The sequence below is a fragment of the Quercus robur genome, chromosome 1 (assembly GCF_932294415.1).
Source record: "Quercus robur chromosome 1, dhQueRobu3.1, whole genome shotgun sequence".
NCBI classification, from domain to species: Eukaryota; Viridiplantae; Streptophyta; class Magnoliopsida; order Fagales; family Fagaceae; genus Quercus; species Quercus robur.
This window is the reverse complement of record NC_065534.1, coordinates 3,001,338-3,028,328: the sequence shown is the minus strand read 5'-3', so window position 1 is coordinate 3,028,328 and position 26,991 is coordinate 3,001,338. Positions and strand designations below refer to the sequence as shown.

At 35.1% G+C, this 26,991-nt stretch overlaps 2 protein-coding genes across 2 annotated transcripts; one reads left to right on the top strand and one right to left on the bottom strand.

The window, feature by feature from the left end:
- The first annotated feature begins 3,999 nt into the window (after positions 1-3,999).
- On the top strand, positions 4,000-4,306 carry LOC126692622 (putative glycine-rich cell wall structural protein 1). Its single transcript, XM_050388294.1, has one exon. It carries the CDS (start codon positions 4,000-4,002, stop codon positions 4,243-4,245), a length of 246 nt encoding a protein of 81 aa, XP_050244251.1. The 3' UTR covers positions 4,246-4,306.
- Positions 4,307-20,090: 15,784 nt separating this feature from the next.
- On the bottom strand, positions 20,091-25,264 carry LOC126715961 (PR5-like receptor kinase). The gene is made up of 3 exons (XM_050416836.1): positions 24,835-25,264; positions 21,908-21,943; positions 20,091-21,418 (listed from the first exon to the last, which is right to left on the bottom strand). Exons 1-3 carry the CDS (start codon positions 24,890-24,892, stop codon positions 20,931-20,933), a joined length of 582 nt encoding a protein of 193 aa, XP_050272793.1. The 5' UTR covers positions 24,893-25,264; the 3' UTR covers positions 20,091-20,930.
- Positions 25,265-26,991: the final 1,727 nt, after the last annotated feature.

Sequence of the window (26,991 nt, the reverse complement as noted above, 5' to 3'; positions counted from 1 at the left end):
GTCGCCTCCCTCAAGCCATCACTATCACAGTCTCACGGTCTCACCCACCGCATGGTCGTCGCCCCCCTCAAGCACTCACTCTCACCCACCCTCACGGCCTCACTCTCACTCAGCCACTCCTCCTCCATGCGTTTCCACGTCCACCCCGCCGTCGACGCCAAGCCAACATTCCTCCCTCTCTGATCTGTCACCGCTCACCATAAGACCGTGAGAGTGAAATTTCCTGGGTTTGCCAAGCCAACGTCCACCTCTCTGCGTTCGTTCTCCAAATTTTTTTTTTTGGGGTTAATTTCCTAATTCTTATATGATTTCTGTTATTGGGTTGGGTTGTATTGTTTTTGGTTTGATAATTGATAAATTCTGTAATTTTTTTTTTTTTTTGGTGATTTGTGATGTGAAGTGTGGAAAATGAAAGCATGGGTCTTGTGATCTGCTTCTAGCTTACCATGCATTAATGAAAATGGCTTGGCTATGATTTGTAATTTTGTAATTTCTGATGTGAAGCCTGGAAAATTTTTTTTTTTTGTTTTTTTAATTGGGTCAAGGTTTAGGGCCTTTAGATTGGGCCCTAAAGGGAGACTGCTGGACGGGGCCCGCGGGGCCTGGCTAGGGCGGGTCCGGGCCCTGGAAAAAAAACCCGGTTAGTAAACGGCCCGGGTCCGGGCCGTGGGTCTTGACCCGCGGGTCGGGTCCGGATATGAAAAAACCCGGCCCGAACCCGACCCGTTGCCATTCCTAGGTTTAATATTAAATTGGTGAAAAATTGAGCATGAATTGAAGAATCAGTGGATTTCGCGAGTGTCTTGCTAAAAGCTAACCCGCGAAAGAGCCACGTGAGGAGCACATGCTGGAAGCTGAAGAGTCATGTCAGCCTAGAGGATTTTTCGAGTGTCTTGTGGGTAAGGTTTTCCTGCAAGATAGTCACGAAACATTCTGCATAGTCGCAAAACATTCTGCCTAAAAGATTTTTAAGTGTGACTTTCTTACCCTTCACCCACACTATATATACCCTCATTACTCACAAATGTAAGGGAGGTCATTCAGAGAGAAAAACCCTAGATAGATTTTCTATAATACACACACCCATCTTTTAGAGAGAGAGCTACTCATCCTTAGTGAGAAATCATTGTAATCTCTTCTCCTTTCCTCTCCCACTGTTATACCTTGAGAGAAGATTTGTACCCAAACACAACCCACACATTTTCAGAGTGTAGAGAGTGTTTCGGAGATTGGGAAGTTTTGGGGATTTGCTAAAAGAAACTGGTGAGGCTTGGCGGATGCAATCGAGTGTATTACGAGATCCAAAAAACTAGACAAGAAATAGTTCCGAAAAACTTTGTTGGAGTAGGAACTTAGAGGGCTTAGGTACATTGGGTAGATTAGGCTTGGAGAGTCTCTTGCTATTTGTGTATCCCAACTTATTGTCTAGTGGATCGACTTACCACTTGGAGGGCAGCGAAGAGGTTTTTCGCCGTGGTCTTTGGTTTCCTCTTCGATAACACATCGCTGTGTTATCTTATGTTTACATCTCTCTTTCCTTACTCTTGTGCTTTACTTTAATTGTTTGTTGTTCATATTTATGCACTAGAGTAGTATCAGTTGATTGCGCTTCATTTATTTTCATTTCCGCACTTAGATAAGTTAGAGTAAAAGCAGTCTAGCCGTAATTTTTAATTGGGGATTTAAACAAACTCTTGTATTTTAACACATTTTAGAGCTTTCTAATTCACTTGAAACACAAATTTAAAATTAGATGGAACATGTGCTACAAAATAAAATTCAATTGAAATTTAATTGAATTTTCTTTAAACTTTTGGCTATTAATAAATATATAGATTAAGGGGCGGATGTTGTTGTTTCCAAACATGAGAAAAACGGAATATGTGCGAGCTGTGGGGTTTAGATTCTTCTGGCCCGGCCTAGCTAACTTCAATAATTGTAAATAATTTGTACACGTATACTTCGTAATCATAAAGGCTAAGACTTTTCGAACTTGCTGGTTCTGGGAAATTTACGGGTACCACGTATGAGATTTTGACTCTTCAAAATTAACATTACTATAATATAGCCAGCGGCCAACTTTAACTTACCAAAAAGTCAGTTGTTTGGTAATACACGCTCATCCATTCTAACATAATTTATGTGTGTTCATATTTAATTGTGATGACTCTAGCTCTCTCTCTAGAAAGCTTAGAGCCGGTCCATTCAAAATTGCACTTTGGTATAGTAACGTGATCATTATATATATTCTGACTTCTAACTCGAGGAAGCATCAGAAAGAAGTTAACAGAGCATGTTAAGAAAAAAAATTAAACATATTTTGTTGATGAAAACCCATTACATAAACAATTAACCCAATGCTACGGCTGTTTATGGATGGTTTTGATGAGATCGACAGATAACAATAGGTTTAAGACCTTTAAACTCGATTATTATCAGTCTGTTGATGAGGTTGGGACCTTGTTACCCGTCGAAATTGACCTACTCATGTATCAATATCATGCCTATTTCGCCTGCCTTACTACTAGCGACCACATATCTATAACCAATGACCACATATTTGGTGCCAACTACCATAGATCTAGCATCATTGACCACCAATACTCTCTTCTTTCACTTTTGTATTTAGTGGCTAAACTCCAACCCAACCCATTGAGACCGCCACATCTGACTATAAATCAGAAAACTTTGTTCAAATTTGTTTAAATTGAATTGAATGGTAGTGGGTTTAGATTCTCATCACCCGAAAATGTTCGAGTTGAGTGGCAGCTTAAACCCCCCCCCACCCCCCCAAAAAAAACAAAAAAATTCCAATCAACACAATAACAACTATACGGATACTTTAGTTCTAATTAGCACAATTTATAAATTTCTTATTATTGAATTCCACTTACACCAAAAATAAACACATTGATGTATTAATTGGGTGGGGAAAAAAACAATTATCATGAAATGGATATTATTGATTCAATTCTTATTTCTTATCATATTTATTTATTTATATTATTCTTTTTATAAGAAAGTGATGTTTCAACTTTTGATTAGACTCAATGCCCATTCTTATTTCTTATCATATTTATTTATTTATATTATTCTTTTTATAAGAAAGTGATGTTTCAACTTTTGATTAGACTCAATGCCCATGAAACATCTAAAGAATCCCATGGATGAATAATGTGGTAGATAAATTTAAGATCTTTGGATTTACAGCTTATCCTTCAAACTTATTGAATCTATCATCCAAGTATCCCAAAAAACCATATCATATTTATATAATTAAAAAAAAAAAAAAAAGCCAAATACAGTATGGAAGTCCATTCAAATAAAAGGCATAGGAGTTACAAAACTCAGTTAATCCTTTTACTTTTCAATAGACGGAAGGTACATGCACATTGTTCAGATTTCATATTTCAAAAGTTCTTTTCCACAGTTTTCTAAGATTAAAAATTAAATATTGTTAAAAGATAAATGCTACGTATTTGCACACATCTTTTTAATTACTACTTTTTATAGAGCATAAAAAAGTATTCAAAACCTATTATTAATCTCGATGACACCTATCAGGCTAATAGTATCTTACCAATTTTTTTTTTTTTTTTTTTTAAATCACGGTCTTGCCCAAAATCTATTCTAGATAGATAAAATAATAGTCACCTTAACTTAGAAGACAAAAAGGAATATTGTAGCGCCCCAATAACATTAATACGAATTTTGTTTTAAACTTTTAATTCGCAGTATTTGGCCAAGTAATTTACAGCTCCAATTTTGAGAAATGGTGAATTAATCTTTGCGTGACCTCTCCACTAATCCATGCAAGCATCTATGCATTGCCAATCTTCTGAGAATCCATTATTAATTGTATAGAAATGATCATTAAAAATAATTTGACCATCTGTCTCTATAAATACTTAGCCATATCATCATTTTATAAGCAACAATTTTCTTGGACATCTATAGCAGCTAATAGTTCTAATTACTAAGCAGCTACACATATTCAGAATGGGTGGCAAAGGTGGTGGCGGTGGAGGTGGCAAAGGAGGAGGTGGTGGTGGCAAAGGTGGGGGTGGAGGTGGAAGTGGAGGTGGCAAAAGTGCTGGGGGTAGCTCTTCAAAGGGCGGCGGTGGCGGTGGCATGATGGTTGCTCCAGGTAGTGGAGGAGGGTCGCACATTTCAAGGGACACTTTTGAAAGTAACCCCCAGGGTTATTTTTCTGGCCTTCATTCTAGTGAAAAGGGAAATAAATAGAATAGATGCTGCCATTTGATGTTGTTATTGAGTGCAACTTTGGCAAGGCTCTCTTATTAATATGGTGGAATAAAATTAAAGCTTTAAATTAATTCTACTCTTTTTTATTTTTCTGTTTTACATTATTCTCTTTCTAATATATATATATATATATTTATATATTTTGAGAGAGAGAGAGTTTCAAACCTATGATGTTCGTTCCTAATAATAGCTATTTATCATCAAACCAATACATCAATCGATTTTTGATGTATGTGAAGATTAAACATCAGATCTCTTATTCAACTATCAGAAACTTTATCAGTTGAGCTAATTGGAACCTACTTCCAATATATCTTGATAATGACTCTATTTTGTTTTAAACAAACAGATCATTGAATGGCATGAATAGGACTTTTGATATTATGTGATCGGGCATGAGTTAAGCCTACGAATACTGGATTGCTTGTACCAGATATCACAAATCTCTACAAATTAGTACATTGATAGTCTAAGGAAATTAAGATTTTGTTATTTGGATATATTACATGTAGAATTAGGATACGTAATAAAGGGGCTGATTAAATAACTTTTTAATCTGTAGGCTGTATTAAACTATTGAAATGTTCTTCATCAAAGCAAGGTTTTTTTAGTTTTTTGAATGTCTTAACCTACCTAGGGACTGATTAGAATTTTTATATTGGTGCGTTGCGTCCCAATATCTAAAAAGATGTAAAGGAAGATGGGTGCGACCCAATAAGATCAGTTCGAATTTCATTTTAATTTTATTGTCCGAGTACGATTTTTTTTAAGGTTATTTTATTATTGCTATTGATTTGGTTCATAAGTCAATTCATATCATCATGCTTTATTACAAGTTCAACTTTTGAAGTTGAGTTCTGGAGGCCAGCCCGGCTCGGTCAAAGATTATTTAATCTTACGCAACAAATTAGCAATTAGGGTGCCTTTGTTTAAGTTGGAGTTGTTGCAAAACAATATTTAAAGTTTAAAAGTAGTATTTGTGAAAAAAAAAAAAGTTACACACAGTTGCAGTTGTGAAATAAAGTTTTGGTTTTTAAAAATGCACTTTTAAATTTACAAAATGTCTAACCGAAAGGACTTTTATGTTACTTTTCTTTTCTCTATTCTCTTTCACACAAATACACACGAACATAATAAAATAAATAAAACAAAATTAAAAAAAATCCCAAATTCAGGACTCTTCTTTTATTTTTTAAGGACTTTTATATTACTTTTCTTTTACCGAACTTTATTTTTTAACCCAAAATTTTGGGACTAAAATTTGGCTGTTGCAGTTATTCCCTTCCAACAAAACAACAATTCATATAGTAACACAAGGTGGTGAAAAAACACAAGCATCCATAAGTCTATGACCACCCACAATAAAGAAAATGATGATCTTTGGACTCCATTTGGATTTGCACAACAGCACCGATCCACGATAAATTATTCCATATTTTTATCTCAAATTATGTATTGTTAAAATTTACCATGCACTACAGTTCCATTTAAACAAAGAAATGGTTAAGTAATCTATGTGTGACCTCTCCACTAATCTATACTGGCATTCATCTAATGTATATAAAATAAATTACTCTCATATTTACATATTTAGTGTGCGTTTGGAACGCATGTTTTCCGTATATTTCTACGTTTTGCTGAAAAAAAATGGGTCCCGTGCACTATTTACGAAACTCACAAATACTTTTTTCAGGCAAAAAAACTTTAAAATCAGGTCCCATGACACTATTCACACATTTAAAAATTATTTTATTACAATATTTTCAGTTTTTCAATTTTTAAAAATAAACGATATTGAAACATACCTTTAATCTTACTTTTATGCTATATTGTGATGGATTATAAATTTTCTTTGTTTTATGCCCAATTCCCAAGGAAATTAAAAGATGCAAAATGGGCCGATTGTCAATCCGAGGTGACAAACCCTGAAGAGATCCAGTCCAACAAGGCGTGAAGTGAAGCAAACAAAAAAACAAAAGAGAAGAATATAAAAGCATAGTCCAAGAGAATGACTTACTCACTTACGCGAGAATTTTCTGGGCCTTGAAGTCACACAAAGAAAAGAAGAGGAAAAAAGAACTCAATAACAGGAAGTTTAAAAGTGGGCTTGTGATCTTATTCTTATATTTGTCAGTGGGCTTCCCTTTTTTACGAGATCAAGGAGTTGAAGACTTTTGGGCCACTTCGGGGTCTTGTGAGAGACAGACTTGAAGTTGATGTTGGCGTGTGCGAGATTATATGGTTTCCAATTAATAGATACTAATTGAAGTTTTTTTTTTTTTTTTTTTTTTTTAATCTACTTTTTATTACTTTGTATTGTTTTTTTTTTCTTTACCATAAATCTCTCTCTCTCTCTCTCTCCCCATTAGCAACCTATTATTTTCCAAAATTTGATGATGATTCTATTGCATTAAATATGCATTGCAACGCTTTTTTTTTTCTTTTTCTTTTTTTCATTTAATATTGCTACCCTTAAATTAGTATATCCATACATATTAGTTTCTTTATGTTATATTTGGTGTGCGTTTGGCATTGATGAAAGTTGCCAATTTATTTTACTATTCATCTTATTTTTGCTATAATTTATGGGTCCCACTGTACTTTTTGGTACTATTTATGGGTCTCACTGTACTATTTCAGCTAACTTTTATCTTTATCTACAGTAGGTAAAATTTTTTCAATTCTAGCATAATAATCAGATTCCAAACAAACTCTTGGTTTGATCATGCAATCAAAAAAACTAACACGTAATCCATGCAATGCAGGGGATTTGTTAAATGTTATTAATATTTATTTTCTAATTAGTTTTTAGAGTGTTATCAATAGTGATATTGTCTCAACTGGTAATATTAATTAAATGTTATTAATATTCATTTGGATTTTCTGTTACGGGAGATCTCTTACTACCGTTACCATGTCCTTTGTTTTTTTGAGAGACAGGACCATAGTCACATATAGTACGTACATACAGAGTCATCTTTTTTAGTAATTTCTGTTCTTAAGTTGAATTTTTTTAATATTCTTTGCAATTTTTTTACACATTATTCAACTTAACAGATTTTATTTAAATTGAATGTCATGACACTCATATAATTTAATTCTTCTTTATATGATTGATCAACTACTAAGGGCTAGTGTAGACAACAATGATTCTCACTAGGAACCACATGATATTTTTTTTACATTTAATTTGAAAGGGGTGAGCTTCACAATTCATATGCCATCTATCTCATTCTAGTCCAGTGACAAAGAAATTATTTTATGCATTGATTTGCTTGTGTACATTTACATACCTAGAGGTTATTTTTTTTATCTTTTTATCTTATATGCTTACGTGCAGCTTATTAACACTTCCATTTTTTTTTTTCAAGTATATTTACACTATAACCAATTTCCAATAAAGACTAAATTGCAATTACAACCTTAAAGTTTGGGATCATTTTAATTTTGTATTCTAAAGTTCAAAATTTTGGATGGTGACCTTTAATATTACCTAGTGTTTGGAAACAAGCCTTTCCATTAGTCATGTTATTATAATTCTTCCATGCTCTTGTATGTGTGTGTATATATATATATAAATATATTAAAATATTGTTTTCTTTTGAAAAAAAAAAATTGTTTATATAATTCATATTTCCAATTATAACTAAAAAGAGATGTTTTCCAGTAATAATAGAAATTACATAGGAAATAATGTTAGTAAATTTTAAAATCCCTTTTTTGACATTTTATTTAACCTTATATACATATATATATATATACATATAAATAAAAGTTATATAATCTTTATACACCATTACTTTTAAAAATATAAGGAATGATACTACCTCTCATTTAACGTCTCTGTTATGCAAATCATCAGCCAGTAAATATATGATAATAGTAAGAAATATTACAAATGAAATCATGAAAAAAATGAAAAAACTGATTAGCTACTATTATTATAGAGTAGTAATATATAGTTTTACGCATCTAAAGAAGTGGAATATATAGAATTTTGTTAAGGTATGTGTAAAGTTTTTTTTTTTTTTTTTTTAAAAGGTATATGTAAGGTTTTTATTAGCTTAAAAGATAATGAAAAATCAATTGTTAATAACTAAAACAATAATAGTAATAAAAAAAATATATTTAATGAGACTACTCTAAAAAAATTATTACGCACGACGCACAAGTTTGCGGCTAACTTAGGTTAAAATGTAAAATACACCCTTTAATGTCATTGGAATTTATTTCAATCATCTAACTTTGCTTTCATCCATTTTAGTAATCTGAATTCAAGTCTATTCAATTAAAGTTTTTCCATCAACTTTTGTTAAAAATTTCTTTAACAAAAACATAGAAAATTCAATCGTTGATTGGATTTTTTTTAATTTAAAATTTTGAAGAAAAATTTAAAATTTGTGACAATTAATTGCAATATTTAACAAAAATTGATGAAAATGTTTTAATTGAATAAACATGAAACTTAGAGAACTGAAATAAATTAAAACAAAGTTAAAGAACCTGATTAAATATACTAGTAACTTTTACATTTTAGCCTTATATTTATTACTGATAGTGTATTAGTGATTACATGACATGTTTCAGTATCCCAATGCAATTTTTATCACCTTCCTTGAATTCTTGTACAAACACATGAACTTATTTTAAATCACATGGGCGGAGCTAGAGAGCAGTAGTAATTAACCCAAAAAAAAACCATAAAAGTTAAGATATAGGCATGTTTCAGTCCTCAAATCTTAAGCTCGTTCAAAAAACAAAAAAAAAAAGGAATAGAATTTAGCCCATTTCTTCGGCCCATAGCTCCTCTAAAATATAAACCCAAAAATAATAATTTTAACAAATTTGTAATATCGCAATAAATGAAGCCCAAATCTTTTCTAAATCAAGACTCCTAATTAAATCAAAATTAAACTCCAAAAAAATCGCACAGTTAATATATTAACAACTCTAAACTGCACACAGGTGTTTGCTCCCACAATATAAAAGTTGGATTAAAAAAAAAAATTGCCCTTACGCTGCCATAATTGCAAGCCAACTCTGATCAGTGATCTCATCCACACTGTTGAATAACTGACCAACCGATCTATCTTCACGGTGCTCTCTCTCAATCTCTCCCTCTCTATGTTCAGTAGCTTTTCTTCGGTTTTAATGTTTTAGACTTTCAGTTCATAGAGTTCTTCATTTTATTTTTAGGAAAGAGTAAAGTACCACTTTATTTTGACACTTGACGTTTGACACTTATACGTATTGATTCTTTGATGGAGTGGAGTAGTTCATTTTTATTTTTTTTGCTTATTTTATAAACTAATTGTTAAATTGTATTATTTTATTGAGTTTGTTTGTGGTATCTGTTAAATTACCGATTGTCTTAAAAGCTTAAGTTATTAGGAAATTGTGAGTTTAATCACTTAACCATAATTCTAACACTCTCCCTCGCTTGTAGGCCTAAACATCCCCCTGATAAGTGGGGGCCCAACAAGTGAGAATTTAATATTTTAAATGGGAAGTAGAGTGAAAATGGGGATCGAACTTAGAATTTTCTACTTTGATATCATGTTAAATTACCGATTGTCTCAAAAGTTTAAGCTATTAGGAAATGGTGAGTTTAATCACTTAACCATAATTCTAACAGTATCCAACCATCAATAGATTAAACTTGCACTTAAATTATAATATTTATTATTTAGAGATGGAAGTTATGATGTTATCATTTGATAATATTTAAGAATTCCCATGGAAAGTTTATAATGCGATTTTAAGCATTTCCTTTTTTATAATCATAGGCATATTTACAATCAGATCATTATAAATTACAAGGTCAAGTCACTTACCCTAGAAATACTTTTGTGCTTAAGCAGGGATGAACTAGAATTTCAATTTGAGGGCGACCAAAGCATGAACCAACAATTTTTTTATAAGAATCCTAGTTAGTATTTATTTGGTATTAACAAAATATCAGCTAAGAAAATACACAATATAATTATTTTTGAACTACTTGTATTTTTTATTTTATAAAAATAAAATATTATAGTTGGCTTTTTCATAATAAAAAAAAAATCAAATAAAAGTTATTTTAATGATCTAATTCTATTATCCAATATTTTTCAAACTAAAAAACTAAATAGCGTTGCCAGCCAAGGGAAAAAAAAAAAGAAACGAGTCATTTAAATGTACCCATACAACATCACGTCAGCAAGCCATATGGTAGCACCCAAATCATAAAATCCCAAGTTCTTAACTTTGCGTCTCAATTAGTAAACAACCAAAACTGGTGATTTATAAATCGAGGGTTTAGCTTATCTCTAGTACTTTTTTGATTGGATATGTCATTTAATTAGTGGATGACATGACAGTCTTTTATTAAAACAAAAGGAAATCTTGATTAAAAAAGTACTGGAAGTAAGTCAAACCCATAAATTAACCTCAGTTAATTGATAGGAGTAGTTGATTGACTTGAGTTGGTGTAGTGCTGAGTGTATGAGTTACTTGGTATACTAATACTGAGTGTGTGGTGTTGCATGTGTGAGAATTGTGGTGCTGAGTATGTTAGTGTTAAGCATGCTAGTTAGGAAGTTGGTTAGGGTGCCAGCTATATGGTGGGCTAATGATTGTAATTGTTGTAACTACCTAATGTACTGAACTGTATATAATGTAGAGCTGTGAGAATTGGTAGGTGGAGCAGAAATAACACAAGCATATTCTTGTTTCCTTTCCTCTCTAATCTCTAAATCTCTCTTTAATCTTTCTATTTTCTACTTTCTTCCCTTGGAGGTTGGTTCCCTCGAAGAACCCTTGAATACAATCACCATCTCTAAGCTGTTTCCTATCAATTTGGTATCAAAGCCTACTCTATCTTCATGGAAGAAACACAATCCTTGGCCGCTCTCAATGAAAAATACAACAACACTCTTTCATTCACTTCTAACCAGCATGAACAAGAAATACATGGCATTCATCAAAAAATAGATGCTATGACTTCTGTGTTACAGACATTGACAAAAATTGTGCAATGGTTCACTGAAGCTAGAAATCAATGGCAACATAGGACTGCACCCTCATCTCCTGCTACTACAACAACACAATTAGACTCACTCATAGCAGTCCCAAATAGAGTGAGATTGGAGTTTCCAAGATTTAGAGGAGAGAATCCCTCAGGTTAGGTCTATAAGGCTCACCAGTTCTTTCAATTGTACAACACACCCATCAATCAAAGGATTCTTTTAGCTTCTTATCACATAAAGGATGAAGCTTTGATCTGGTTTCAAGATGCTGAGGAGACAGGGCAATGCATAAGTTGGGAAGCCTTTGTGAGAGCTTTGCATACCAGATTTGGAGTTTTTGCCTATAATGATCCAATGGAAGCATTAACAAAACTAAGGCAGGTAAGTTCTATTTCTTCTTACTTAGTTTGAAGCTTTATCAAATAGGATCAAGGAATTGTCTGAAAAACACAAACTTAGTTGCTTCTTGAGTGGGTTGAGGGATGAAATTTGTTTTCCTATCAGGATGTTTAATCCACAAAACCTTAATTTAGCCTTTAGAGTTACTAAAATATAAGAAGAGTATCTCCTTAGTAACAAGAAAACCACCAAGCCTTGGATAGATGTGCCTAAACCCTCTATTCCTGGACCACCACCAGCAATTAAGAATGATAAGATTGATGTCAAAACTACCAAATTACCTGTTCAGAGACTACCTACTACACAGATTGAAGAAAGAAGGAAGAAAGGAATTTGTTTTCATTATGAAGAAAAGTGGCATGCAAACCACCAATGCAAGATTCTAAGAATTTTCCTTATGGAGGGATTGCAAGAGTTCTACTTTGATGTTCAATTGCAAGAAGTGGTGTTTGATGTCTCTAGTGGATTGGAGCAAGATGTGGTGGAAGATATGGCAGGGTTAAGAGGTAATGGCATTGAGGGAACTGCAGAGTTGAAGGGCAGTGTTGCTGAGATTACTCTTTATGCATTACTTGGTAGTCCTTCCCTAGGTACAATGAAGGTTTTGGCAAGGATCAAGCAACAAGAAATGGTTATTTTGATTAGTAGTGCCAGCACACATAATTTTCTAGATAAAGCTATGTGGGTGGCATTGAATTTACCCTTGTTATCCAGGGATACATTTGAGGCCCAAATTGCTAATGGTGCCTTGCTCAAGACTAAAGGGGTTAGTTATGGGGTTCCACTTAAGGTTCAAGGGCACACCTTTAAGGTGGATTTGAACATACTACCCCTTGGTGATTGTGCAATGGTTTTGGTAACACAATGGTTATATTCCTTAGGGTTGATTCAATGGGACTTCAAGCAACTCACTATGCAATTTTGGTATGAAGGCATTTCTGTCCTGCTCAGGTGTTTACAACCCTCAAGGCCTTCTTTGCAAGAGGGTGAGAGGTTTTTAACACCTGCTGTCAAGAAAGGATTGTTGCTGCAGATTGTAGCCACACCTCCAGCAGCCTCAACAGTGCAGCCACATCTTGCTTTAGCTCAACTACTTTAGGACTTCAGCAAAGTCTTTGAAGTACCTACTAGACTTCCACCACCCAGAAACCATGAGCATCCAATTACTTTGAAGGAAGGAAGTCAACCAATTTCTGAAAGACCATACATGTACCCTTTCTATCAAAAATTTGAGATTGAAAAGATTGTTAAGGAGTTGCTTGAGGCAGGATCTATTAGAGCTAGCCAAAGTCCTTTCTCTTCACCTATGTTGTTTTTTAGAAAAGCAGATGGTAGTTGGCATATGTGCATTGATTATAGGTCACTTAATAAAGCCACTATCAAGGATAAGTATCCCATACTAGTGGTAGACGAATTACTTAATGAATTGTGTGGAGCAACAATTTTTTCTAAACTAGATCTTAGGTCTGGTTACCATCAAATCAGAATGAAAGAAAGTGACATTCCAAAAACTGCATTTAAGACTCATGAGGGCCACTATGAGTTCCTAGTCATGCCCTTTGGCTTAACAAATGCACCATCCACTTTCCGATCTTTAATGAATGATATCTTTAAACCTTTCTTAAGGAAGTTTGTTTTGGTGTTTTTTTATGATATTTTAGTATTTAGCAAGACATTGGAAGATCATGCTTCTCATTTAAAGTTGGTCTTGGAGGTGTTGCTCAAGAACCAGTTATTTGCTAAAATAAGCAAATGTGTTTTTGGGTGTCATGAGGTGGAGTATTTAGGCCATTTAATCTCAAGCCTAGGAGTTAAAACTGACCCTAAGAAGACTGAGGCTATGTAGAATTGGCCTACTCCTACTTCAGTTAAGGCTTTAAGAGGATTTCTTAGCCTAACTGGTTACTACAGGAAGTTTATCAAGAATTATGGGGTCATTGCTGCACCATTGACTGCTTTACTCAAGAAAGACTCCTTCCATTGGTCCTCTAATGCAGATTTGGCCTTTAATGCACTCAAACATGTTGTTTCTAACCCACCGGTCTTGGCTTTACCTAATTCTTTGAAGCCCTTTGTGATTGAATGTGATGCTTCTGGTTCTGGTTTGAGGGCTGTTTTGATGCAGGACAATAGACCTTTAGCTTTCCATAGTGAGGCTCTCAAGGGAATGTGTTTGCATCTATCCACATATGAAAAGGAGCTCTTAGCATTGGTGAAGGCAGTTAAGAAATGAAGACCTTATTTGTTTGGCAATCATTTCTTCATCAGGATTGATCAATAGAGTTTCAAATTCATTCTTGAACAAAGAATTGGCACTCCCACTCAGCAAAAATGGATTACAAAGTTGTTGGGCTATTCCTTTGTGTTGGAGTACAAAAAAGGAAGAGAAAATAGGGTTGCAGATGCTCTTTCAAGAATGGAACCTTCTGATCAGCATGCTTCACTCTATCTCCAAACTTGCTAATCCCACACTCACTCCAGCTGGTTATTCTTTACAGAATGGTCTAATTCTTCACAAGAATAGGATTTTTATCAATCCTTCATCTTCCTTGAAACCATTGATCCTACAACAGGTGCATACAATCCAATTGGTGGTCATTCAGGTTACCTAAAGACCCTTTACAGGGTTAAGCAAGATTTCTATTGGCAAAGCATGAAATCTGACATTAAGAACCACATTAGGTGTTGTCAGGTTTGTCAAAGAACCAAGAGTGACAATTCCAAATCAGCTAGCTTGTTGTAGCCTCTCCCAATCCCTAATAGACCTTGGTTAGATATTAGTATGGATTTCATTGAGGGATTGCCTAAATCACATGGATAGGATGTAATTTTGGTAGTGGTGGACAAACTCACCAAGTTTGTGCATTTCTTTTTGAAAGTTCAATTAGTGTGTAAAACACTAATGAATGTTTAGACCCCTAATTTTAACAATACCAACACAGGCTTATACATAAACAATATATGTGCGGAATGATGTATATAAGCGATAACCAAATAGATAAAACACTCTAAACCATAATTAATCACAAACACAACAGCAATTAAAAGGTAAAGAGTAAGGGAAGAGAGATGTAAACACAAAGATAACACTGGCACGTGTTATCGAAAAGAAAACCGAAAAACTTGGCGAAAAACCTTTCCGCCGCCCTTCAAGCGGTAAAATGATCCACTAGAGAATAAAGTTGGGATACATGAATAGCAAAAGACCCTCCAAGCCTGATCTACCCGATGCACCTAAACCCTTCAAGCTTTTTGCTCCAACAAGGTTAAGCCTAACTGTGTCTTCTCTAGCTTTCCGGATCCCGCAATAAACTCCATATTGCATCCACCATCCTTAGCATCTTCCAATGCTTCCTAAGCTCCAAAAACACTTTAAATGGGTGTAGGTAGTGTTTGGGTACAAATCTCCTCTCAATGGGTATAACAATAGGAGAGGGAATGAGAAGAAACTACAAAGATTTCTCTCTAAGAATGAGTAGCTCTCTCTAATAGGGTAGGTGTCTTGTAGAAACCTCTCTTAGAGTTTTTCTCTCAATAGGCTCCTTTTTCAACACAATAAATTTCGTGGGTATAAGGGTATTTATAGTAAGGTATGAGAGGAATGTGAAAAGTCATTTTTCATTTAAACAGGGCATTCTGGCGACTTAGCCTCCCGACTAGAACGAGTCGCGAGTTTAAGTCGCAAGATAACTTCCAGGCCAAACTGTACTTTTTGTCTTGTAGTGCTCCAGCTGTCGTAACCCTTTAGCTCCCTGCATGCTTCACACGTGTGCCACTTTGACGACTTATCAATCATGAGTCAGTCGTGAGATCTAATCGCGAAACTCTTTTAAGTGCACACATCTTGAGTTTCTTCACACTTTCTCACACACAACCCTTGCATTATTCCCACCTAAATATAGGGTTTCTACATGCTGAATTACAAGTAAATTTGGCACGGAATAAAGCCAACATATGGTTGATTAAATTCAACCTTACAATCTTCCTTTTTGGTTATTCCGTGACAAAACACCCTAAAATAGGCTCTAGACTTAAACGTGAGTTGTGAGTTTGAGAACAATGGAAAAACTCACTCACACCTAAATCTAGAAGTTGTGATGCACTTGGAATATATATACATGTAACCTAAAACACTTGCACAAAACACTTGCACAAAACACATTAGACCCTCAAGGTAAAGCAAGTAATAAAAGGACAAGTATAATGTAACAAGTAAATTGCGATTAAGTAAACATGATGTGAAACATGTAAGCAACTTGATCTTACACCAAAACAGTCATATAGAAATGACTACAATGATCACATGACAAAGTAAATGATCATCCGAACATGCATTCAATGAAGCACAATAGCATAAGGATGTATGCATGTCCAACACAAACATGATGTAATGAGAACAACAAAGCAAAGATACTAAACATAACTTAAAGCACCATAAAGCAAACAAGAAAACAAACATAAAGAAAAACAAACAAAATAAAGTTTTCTTATTAACTCAATGTCTTCTCCCCCTTGGTATATGCATATCTCCTATGGAATATCTGAAACAGAATTTCTCCCCCCTACAAATGTGCACAAGAAATAGAATTTCTCCCCCTAAGAATATGCACAAGAATCATATAGAAATGACAAAACTCTCTAGTATACTATTTTAGAGTATACTCCCGCAATATGCCCATATTGCATCCGCAATCCTTGGCATCTTCCAATGCTTCCCAAGCTCCAAAAATGCTTGACACTCTAAATGGGTATGGGTAGTGTTTGGGTACAAATCTCATCTCAATGAATATAACAATGGGAGAGGGAATGAGAAGAGACTACAAAAATTTCTCTCTAAGAATGAGTAGCTCTCTCTAATAGGGTGGGTGAGTTGTAGAAACCTCTCTAAGGGTTTTTCTCTCAATAGGCTCATTTTTCAACACAATACATTTCGTGGGTATAAGGGTTTTTATAGTAAGGTATGAGAGGAATGTGAAAAGTCAGTTTTCATTTAAACAGGGCATTCTACTTAGCCTCATGACTGGAACGAGTCGCGAGTTTGAGTTGCGAGATAACTTCCAAGCCAGGCTGTACTTTTTGTCCTATAGTGCTCCAGTTGTCATGACCCTTCAGCTCCCTGCATGCTTCACACGTGTGCCACTTTGGTGACTTGCTAGTCGCGAGATCCAGCCGCAAGACTCCTTTAAGTGCACACATCTTGAGTTTCTTCTTAAGTTTCTTCGCACTCTCTCACACATAACCCTTACATTATTCCCACCTAAATACAGGGTTTCTACATGCTGAATTACAAGAAAATTTGGCATGGAATAAAGCCAACATATGGTTGATTAAATTCAGCCTTACACTTTTCTCTCCATCATCCATTTACTGTTGCCAAGGTTGCTACTGTCTTCATGTAGGGAGTCTTCAAATTACATGGCATGCCTAAGTCAATTGTCAGTGATAGGGGGGCTGTTTTTACTACTGCTTTTTGGAGAGAGTTGTTTAGGTTTAACACACAGAGTTGGCCATGTCTTCAGCTTACCATCTACAAACTAATGGTCAGAAAAAGGTTGTTAATAGGAGCTAGGAGCAGTACTTGAGGGCATTTGTTAGTGATAGGCCCCATGTTTAGACTAATTGGTTGCATTTGGCAGAGTATTGGTTCAATTCCAATTACCACATTTCTACCAAAATGACCCCCTTTGAGGCCTTGTATGGTTACCCTCCTCCTAGGCTTTTGGATTACGTCCCTGGTGTCACTAAGGTGGGGGCAGTGGATAGCTTCCTACGCTCTAGACATGAGCTTATTCCTCTTTTGAAATAGCACTTGATTTCAGTTCAAGTTAGGATGAAGCTATTGGCAGGTCTGATAAGTCTTTTAGTGTTGGTGATTGGGTTTACTTTAAGCTACAACCTTATAGGCAACTTTCTCTGTGAGTGAAAGGTTATAATAAGTTCTCTCCAAGGTTCTTTGGCCCATTTCAGATTGTTCAACATATTGGTGAGGTGGCTTACAAGTTGGTCTTGCCTGAGGACTGTCCTATTCATCCTGTGTTTCACATTTCTTGTTTGAGACAGAAAGGTTATAATAAGTTCTCTCTAAGGTTCTTTGGTCCATTTCAGATTGTTCAACGTATTGGTGAGGTCTAAGTTGGCCTTGCCTGAGGACTATCCTATTCATCCTGTGTCTCACATTTCTTGTTTGAGATAGAAATTGGAGGATTAGGTTACTCCACTTCCTTCTCTTCCTTCCATGGATTCTGCAGGCCAGAACCAATTGCAATTCTGCAGCATAGGTCTAAGCAGTTGAGGAGTCATACCATTACCAAGGTCTTGGTTCAGTGGCAGAGGCAATCTACTGAAGATGCAACTTGGGAGTCCTTTTATGTCCTTCAACATACATTTCCTCACCTTGTGGGCAAGGTTCTTTTAGAGAGGGGGAATTGTTAGGGTTGTCTGGAACCTTGAGGACATGGTTTTTTAAGGGGTATGGATCAATAGGAGTAGTTGATTGACTTGAGTTGGCGTAGTGCTGAGTGTATGAGTTACTTGGTATACTAATATTGAGTGTGTGGTGTTGTGTGTGTGAGAATTGTGGTGCTGAGTATGTTAGTGTTAAGCATGCTAGCTAGGAAGTTGGTTAGGGTGCTAGCTGTATGTTGAGCTAAGGATTGACTAATGATTGTAACTGTTGTAACTACCAACTGTATTGAATTGTATATAATGAAGAGCTATGAGAATTGGTAGGTGGAGCAGAAATAACACAAGCATATTCTTGTTTCCTTTCCTCTCTAATCTCTAAATCTCTCTCTAATCTTTCTGTTTTCTACTTTCTTCCCTTGGAGGTTGGTTCCCTCAAAGAACCCTTGAATACAATCACCATCTTTAAGCTGTTTCCTATCATTAATTCATTCAACTACCCAAGTTAATTAATTAGGTCAAATTACAAGTAAATTGTGGAGGCACCAACAAATCACCAAATAACTTATATACAATGAAAAATAAATGACACAGTGATTTGTTGACGAATAGAGAAAACCTCTCCCAAAGCAAAAACCCTACTAGGTGAATTTCATGTCACCATTCTCAATAATCCACTAATCAATAATCAAGTAAATACAAATATAAAGAATCTTATCACTAGTCTGGACTATCACAAAATATCAATCTATAGTTTAACCTTTACTTCAATCCCCAATTGAACTTGATCTTATAAAAGACTTCTTCGCATACATGGATCCTAGTACATGACAAACACCAAGCAACTGATTGATTATTGTTGGCTGCAAAGTTTTACACTTTAAAGCACGTTGAAGGTCGGGAAGTATTTGGTCTCAAAACTCTAAGACGCATAATATGTAGTAACTTCTCGCATAGTGTATGAGTTTTCTAATTAAGTCTCTATATCTTTGATGACTTTCAAATAAACCTTTTATATGGTCTAGAGTTGTAGAGAGAGAAACCCTAGCAATTCAAGTTATCATGGGCCAAATTTCAGATTTGAGACTTCTGAAATCGTAAGTCTCAATAAATTGAGCTTGTGTCGAGGTTCTGCATTAAACCTTGATAGATGCTAGTGTCGAGCTTTAATAAAATTGCTTTTCTTCACTTGTTGCTTGGTTCAATTTTCATATCTTTAATAATATTACTTGTGATGTTTGTGTAACACACTTCTTGATACTTTAAACTCAACTTAGACCCATCCAATTACGAGTAGTGTGCTTTGTTAAAAGATAAGCTAATACATGAAATATAAAACCCTAACAAAACTAATCGACCACACAACATAGTAAAAAACAAACAATTAAACATGCTTTGATAATAACGAAAAATAAAAAAATAACACACATAAAATAGGCACACATGGTCTCACTGCACAATCACAAGCCAGGAAGACCTTTTATGTTTTTTGGGTTTCTAGGACCAATTTAAATATTTTAGAGACCCAAGTAGTTGTGTTCAAATTTTAAATGCATACATAGTATTTTTAAAAAATAAATTTTGGGGATGAGCCCCTTCATCTAATGTAATTTTCATTATTAATTGAGGGATGAGTCGGTAATATTTCTTGAAGCAATTAACACTTTTATACAATGGGCCAATGGCAACACTTGAATTTAGGTATATATAAACTTTTTTTTTCTCCTATTTTAGGAGGGGTGGTCATGGTCAACTGCTAATTATCTTCGTTTTTTTTTATAAGATTTTTTTTATTTTATTATTATTTTTTTTTGGAGGTTGATTTCGACAACTTAATTCTTAAGAGAGGATCAATCTCTGCTTACATCAAAACTCAATTGGTGTCTTAATCAGATTATAAAAAGCTATCATTAAGAGCGAATATCATAAGTTGAAACTCTTTCTCAAAAAAAAAAAAAAAAAAAAAAAACCAACCTTAAGAGAGGGTCATATATATACATTTACATGAGACAATTTAGCTATTACATAAAAAAATAATAATAAAATAAAATAAAAGTGTTAGGGTTAGGGGGACCATGGCCCCCATTGTCTCAAGGTACATTTGTCCCCATACCTTCCATCCAAACTATTATTTAGCATTAGTGAGCAACGATTCCATTTACTAAATGAAATCTTTTGCTATTGTTGCTTATGGGATCATGTAGATTTTTAGCCCCCGCACCAATTTTTATGGTAATGATGTTGTTGAAGAATATTGCACTGACCTTGTAGGAGAAAAAAAAAGGGTTTTGGAGGAACTTCTATGGAATGAACGTTACCTTCCAACATCTCCACCACCTTAGTCATGGATGGCCTATTTGTTGAAATGGTCTGAATGCACCACAAGCCCACTAAAATCATTTTTCTTTTCATTTGTTCGTCCTCCTCTGTTAAGACCGAGGTGTTTTCAACATTCTCATCCAAATTTAGATTCTGATAGATCCAATCTAGAAAATATCTCTCACTAGTGTGTGACACTTCTGCATCAAAATTCTCTGTTACTCCAACCATTTCAAGAATCAACATTCCATAGCTATAAACATCAGACTTGTGAGAGACTCCTCCAAAGTTTCGACTAAAAATCTCCGGAGCAATGTATCCTATAGTTCCTCTGGCACCCAACATAGATACAATACTCTCCTTCTTTTGGCATAGTCTTGCAAGGCCAAAATCAGATATTTTTGGACAAAAATCATCATCTAGTAGAATATTTTGAGGTTTTATGTCAAAATGCAAAATCCTTGTGCTACAACTACGATGCAAGTACTCTAATCCTCGAGCAACGCCAACTGCAATTTCAAAAAGTGTTCTTTGTTCTAACTAACAATTTGTGCTTGAAGATTCTGGGTTGCATATGAACTTATCCAAAGATCCATTGGGCATGAATTCATAGACTAGAACTCTTTTAGTTCTCTCATAACAGTAACCCAAAAGACTGACGACGTTAACATGTGAAGTTCGGCTAATGCTAGCAACTTCGTTAATAAATTCTTCTCCATTTCCTTTCAACTCATTGATGACTTTAACTGCTACTAAACGACCGTCCAATAGCTTTCCTTTGTATACACTTCCATATCCACCTTGACCTAGTTTGTTTTTGAATGAATTAGTCATTTTCTTAATATTTGGATAACTATATTGCTTGGGAGCAAGTGAGCCTTGATTCATTATAAAAGCCTTGGTATATTGATTGTCTTTGGTTTTCTTCTTGCTAATCACTCCCATATTTGATAATTGTTCTCTTTTGAGGTAGCAAATGATCATAACAAAGATAACTGCTATGGTCCCAACAATACCAACCACAACACCTGTGTTTAAAGAGTGTAATTAAGAGCTTTCAATTATAAATAAAACAAAACTTAACTAAAACTGTGCAACGCATTAGCTTCCTCAATTAAATTCAAACACATGGTTACATTGGCTGATATAGCACAAATTGTGTTATCTTGTCCAACAAAAATTTAAATTCAATTCAATCATATTTAAATTTAGAAAGATGCTACGTCCACAACATTTTTACAACATTTTCACAACAAATCATAGGTGACTAGTTGTTATTGGTTCAAATTTGAACCTAATACTAAGATTACTTTTTTGCCCCAACAATAACAACCAATAACAACCTGCCACTTAAGATTTGTTGTAAAAATGTTGTGAAAATGTTATGGACATATCATTTCTCTTAAATTTAATTGGAAACCTGTACTTAAGGAAATGTACCTAAAATTTACTCTTGCAAAATATACTCCAATAAAAGATATAAAAAGATATGAAGGGTTCCCTCATTATTACCGTACCTTTATACGATTGATTCCACCACTTAGAGGAATAGCCTGAAAAACCAACAATATCTTAGCATCAGTTATTGTTAGGAATAGAATCTCAGAACATAAACTTATTGATGATTTAAGCCACAAGACATGACAAAGAAAGCAAAGGGCAGATAAAGAATATCAAAGTTAGATTTAAGTGTAATTTGCCTATATGGAAGGAAAACGGAGTTGAGAGATATAATTCAACTTGCCTTTATTGAAGCTGTTTACTCATTTAGGTTATATATTTAAAGTCCTTCTCAAAAAAAGGTTATATATTTAAAGGTCTAATGAAAGCAGAAAAAAAAATCCTCTTAGGCTTTTGGCTCCTCTCTATTGCTACAAAATTACTGTATCATACATTACATTCCATTCACCTCCAAAAATTTGTCATGTCAGCACCAAGTACAGATTCAAATCTAAAAAGGAAATAGAAGTTTATTTTGTGGAGATTCAGAGAAATTTGTGTACTAATTTTGGTGTGGGCAGCCTTGGGAGTACAGAATGCTGTCTTTCAAGATTTACATAAAGAAATTAGGTTTGGAAAAGATGGGGACAAAAGGGTGAAGAACCCTATTTATCGAAGCAAAAAGCATGCATGGATTTTTCTGGCAACAAAAAGCTTTGATATTTCTAAGGTTGTTTGAAGGGATTATTTGGTGGGTTGCACTATGGAAATTCCAAGATTAAAGAGTTCAAATTATCAAGCAAAAAGGTTGAGTATTTAAGATCAAAGGGTTGCTAGAAAGAAGAATCTTTAAAGCTGTGAACAGTTTCGTGAATAACAAGGGGAACAGTAACCAGGAGAAAAAAAGAAAAAGTAAAGGGAAGGCTCAAAGAGAGAAAGATCATAGTCACACTAAGGTAAACAATACACATGCTTTCTATAAACCAAAATAATCAATTCTCATTAACAAATCTCTAACTGTTTGGTTACAATAAGACATGTATAACCACCGCACACCCAAACTCTGCAAAATAAAATCCATAAACTCAATAAGAGTCGCCCATTAATAAAATAAAACTAAAGGCCCACAACTAGGGCCTACCAAAATACCCTTAGCTCTAAAAAAAACCAATTATATATATATAGACCAAATTCACTAGCAGAACACTTCGTTCTTGGACCATAAAAGCTTTTTGCTTGGTTTCACATTAGTCATCAACTTGCAAAACAGATAATTCTTCCCTAGCCACATATTAATATTTTGATTAATACTGCTCTATATTTTCATTCCAAATTTTTTACGACTCTACTCAACTAAGCTCTGCAGGGTACGTTACATGAGCGCTTCACTATACAACTCTATTCAAACAAGCCTTGAAGGGTAAGCTACATGAGTCCTTCAATGCCACTTTGCTATTACAGGCTTGGGACTGGCTAGGAAAAAAAACACTAAAAGATGACATTTGCAAAGAGATAAGCAACAATCTTTCATTTCGAATATAAGGATTTTATATATAGAAAAATTCTGCATTATGTACAAAAATTACGGAGGACATTTTGAAGCAGTTTTATTTGAAACAGGACATTCTGAAGCAGTTTTATTTGAAACAGGGTAAATGATGCTGGTGAGGTGTCCCTGGCTGGAAAGAAACCAGTGTTTAGAAATCAATAAGAATAAATGCAAACTGATATTATCTGTAGTCTATAGAGATAATGATGGAAAGAGTGACCAAAACAGCAGTTCCATATATACCTCAGAACAACAAATCTCATTAAAATGTAGAAAGAAGAAGATATGTAGTACATTATTATATAATTCAATACCAGGATCAGAAGTAAACTCTGCCAATAATGGGCTGACAAGGATACAAAATATGATATCTAATGACAAGATGACAAACATGACATCCCTTGTGTAACTGGCATCTTAAAATTTTCTTACTGAAAAACAAAAAAAACCTAGTGAGAGATGTTCTAGACATACCAAAATAAATAAATAAAAAAAGCTTGTTCCAGCAAATACGATCAGAATCTAAACCAGATGATTGAGTGCAAAGCTTCAGGCAGTTTCAGGATTCTAAAGAAAGCAATAAAACTAGTGAAAGGATTACTTATGCACAAAGGTAAGTATACCAGCGACAGGGGGATTTGAACCTAGACGACTTTGTTGAAAAAACTAAGAGATGCCAATTGAGCCACAAGGCTCTTGGCCATCCCTAGACGTTGTTGAAATGATATATTGAGTAAGAAAGCGGAGTGTGTGAGAGAGAGAGCGAGAGAGAGAACAAGGGAAGCTTGACCGACTACATATCTGATATAAAACCTTAATGGCTACATATTTATAGTATTCTTAAGTTTGTGTTATGATTCTCCAAAAAAAAAAAAAAAAATAGAGTCGTATTTCAAAGCACCCTAGCAATATAAGAGCTAGGATTGCTATATAATTGGGCCTCTTGGTGTTTAATAAATTCAATTTCTTGAACAAGCACAGTCATGATAACTAGTGCGTTGACCTGCATTAATCTAAACTTGCGCCTAAACGAAACTTTTTTTTTTTTTTTTTGGAGATAAAATGTTACCAAATTCTATTCTCCACCAAAATTTTTCCATCGCCAACAAAACCATATAAACAACAGTTATGGGTTCTAGATTTTATCAAGGTTTAATTTTCAATTATATATATATATATATATATAAACAATCTTCTACTTAAAAGGCTATCAAAATTACTGATTTTGGAACTTCATTTCAATCCCAATGACCATTCCTAAGCAAAATGCAAAACACGTCAAAAGACTCAAAATGCAATTTTCACAGGGGAGAAAGCTCGAATGCCTGGCGTGAGGTGAGGGCATTCAAGCAATGAAGAATAACAAGATAAATGGAAGCTTGATTTTTCCCTATAATTTAGTTGGTAAAAGACCACCAAAACTAATTACTGATTTGGAAATAAACTGTCTAATACCTGGGTTGGGACACAGCTGAGTGCCACAATCACTATAAGTCACATTAAATCCACTCATCAAAGCTTCCTTAAGAGCGGACCGATTGGTTGTTAGCTCAATCGCCGCCGTTTGAAGGATTTTGAGTCTGACCCCGACTTGGCATGTATTAATATTCAGAACCGGATCGGTCGGAGTCGGACCGATCACATAAAAAGAAGCGCTCACTTTCCCATTAATGCTACAATTAAACTGATAAGTAGGCTTCAGCGAAAAGTTAGCGTAGCAACCGTAGTAGATAGTGAGGTCCTCATTGTCGGATGTGTAATTCAGAATCGTGGAACCCAGAGGGGTATTAGTGAATTCCGTTAGGCACGTGTTTTCCCAGAGGTCTGACCTGGCAAGGGTCAAGGTTTTATCGGTCTGGTTGAGTCGGAGGACTCGGTAACTCAGTGGGGGATAAAATAGGTAATTAACACTAATTTTTTAACTATTTAGTTAATAGGCTTAGTTATCAAACTAATTGGCTTTATAGCATTTTGAGTCTAAGAGAGTCGATTTTGGCCTATAAGTCGACTTTTTGAAGGTCGATTTTCATGGTTTGATCGGGTCCGAGGTGGCACTTGTGTCAGGAGAGGTCCACCTGTAAATCGAGTCTCTAAGACTCGATTTACATCTACAGTACACATATTCAAGTTTCAAGTGTCTGGGTCGTTCTTCTCCATTCTCATTTCTCAAACTTCCAAAAAACCCAGGAACAAAATCAAATCAAACTTTCAAGTGTCTGTTCGTCATTCTCCCATTCTCATTTCAAAAAACCCAAGAACAAAATCAAACTGAAAACCCAAGAAAAAACTGACCCAGGTCGAGCGGCCAGGGTCGAGCGACCTAGGCCAGCGCGACCTGGGTCGCGCGACCCTGGCCGCTCGACCTGGGTCGCGCTCCTGGCGCGACCTGGGTCGCCGGAGAGATTGACCTCCTCGGCGGTCCAGAACGAGGCTCGGTATTTGAAATTTGAAAGAGATTTGGGTTTTGGGTTCTGTTTTATGATTTTTTGAGTTATATAAGAGTTGTAAATCGAGTCTAAAAGACTCGATTTCCACCAATCTGATGTGGAAAAAATGCCACATCAGGCCATGAAAATCGAGTCTTTTATACTCGATTTACAGGCCAAAAACGATTCTAAGAGACTCGAGATGCTATAAAACAAATTACTTTCAAAACTGAACCATCTAACTAAATAGTTAGAATATTAGGGTTAATTACCTATTTTATCCCTCAGTGGGGGGATGGTCAACTCGGGTGACTCGGTGTCGGTGGCGTCGCAATTGGTGAGCAGGAACTCGGTTTGGGTCTGGGCGCAGTTGGTGGGCCGGGTTTGGGAGGTGAAGGGTTGAGAGAGGTTCTTGAACGGCCCGCAGTCGAAGGGGGCCTGATAACATTCGTCGAATGCATTGGAGGCAACGGAGAGGAAGAGGAAGAGGAAGAAGATTAATGGGTACATTATTACATGTGCACCATATTACGAAACTATACTATACAAATGTTCAAGAAATAACACGTCTTAGTGCCGAACAAATCTTTAAAAAAAAAAAAAAATCATCATAGTACCTATACTGTCTCCTTTAATAACATTGTGCTCTCAAATCTTTTTAAAATGAATTCTACATTTCAAAATGAACCAAATATCATATATTTATGGCAGCAATTTACAAATATAGACTAAAAATTGAAAACGAAATTCCACCGATAAAAAGTTAGATATGAATTAAATCATATTTGCAGTACAGTGTCTGTTGGGCTGGGTGTACCCACTTAGTTGGTCAAAGCTCATTTATGAACTTGTCTTCTCAAGACATACAAAATCAGCTTTTGGTTTAATGCAAAGCTGACTAGAAGCGTGTGAGACACGCGGAAGTTGAAAATGAAATTTCACCGATAGAAAGTTAGCTATGAATTAAACCATATTTGCAGTGCAGTGTCCGTTGGGTTGGGTGTACCCACTTGATTCGTCAAAGGTCATTTATGAGCTTGTCTTTCTCGAGCCACACAAATTCAGCAGCTTTTGATTTAATGCAAAGCTGACTAGAAGCCTCTGAGACACGCTGTAGTTGAAAATAAGAAAAGATCGGGTGCATGATGGTAGGGAGGCAAAATTGGTCCAAAATAGATTATAAGAC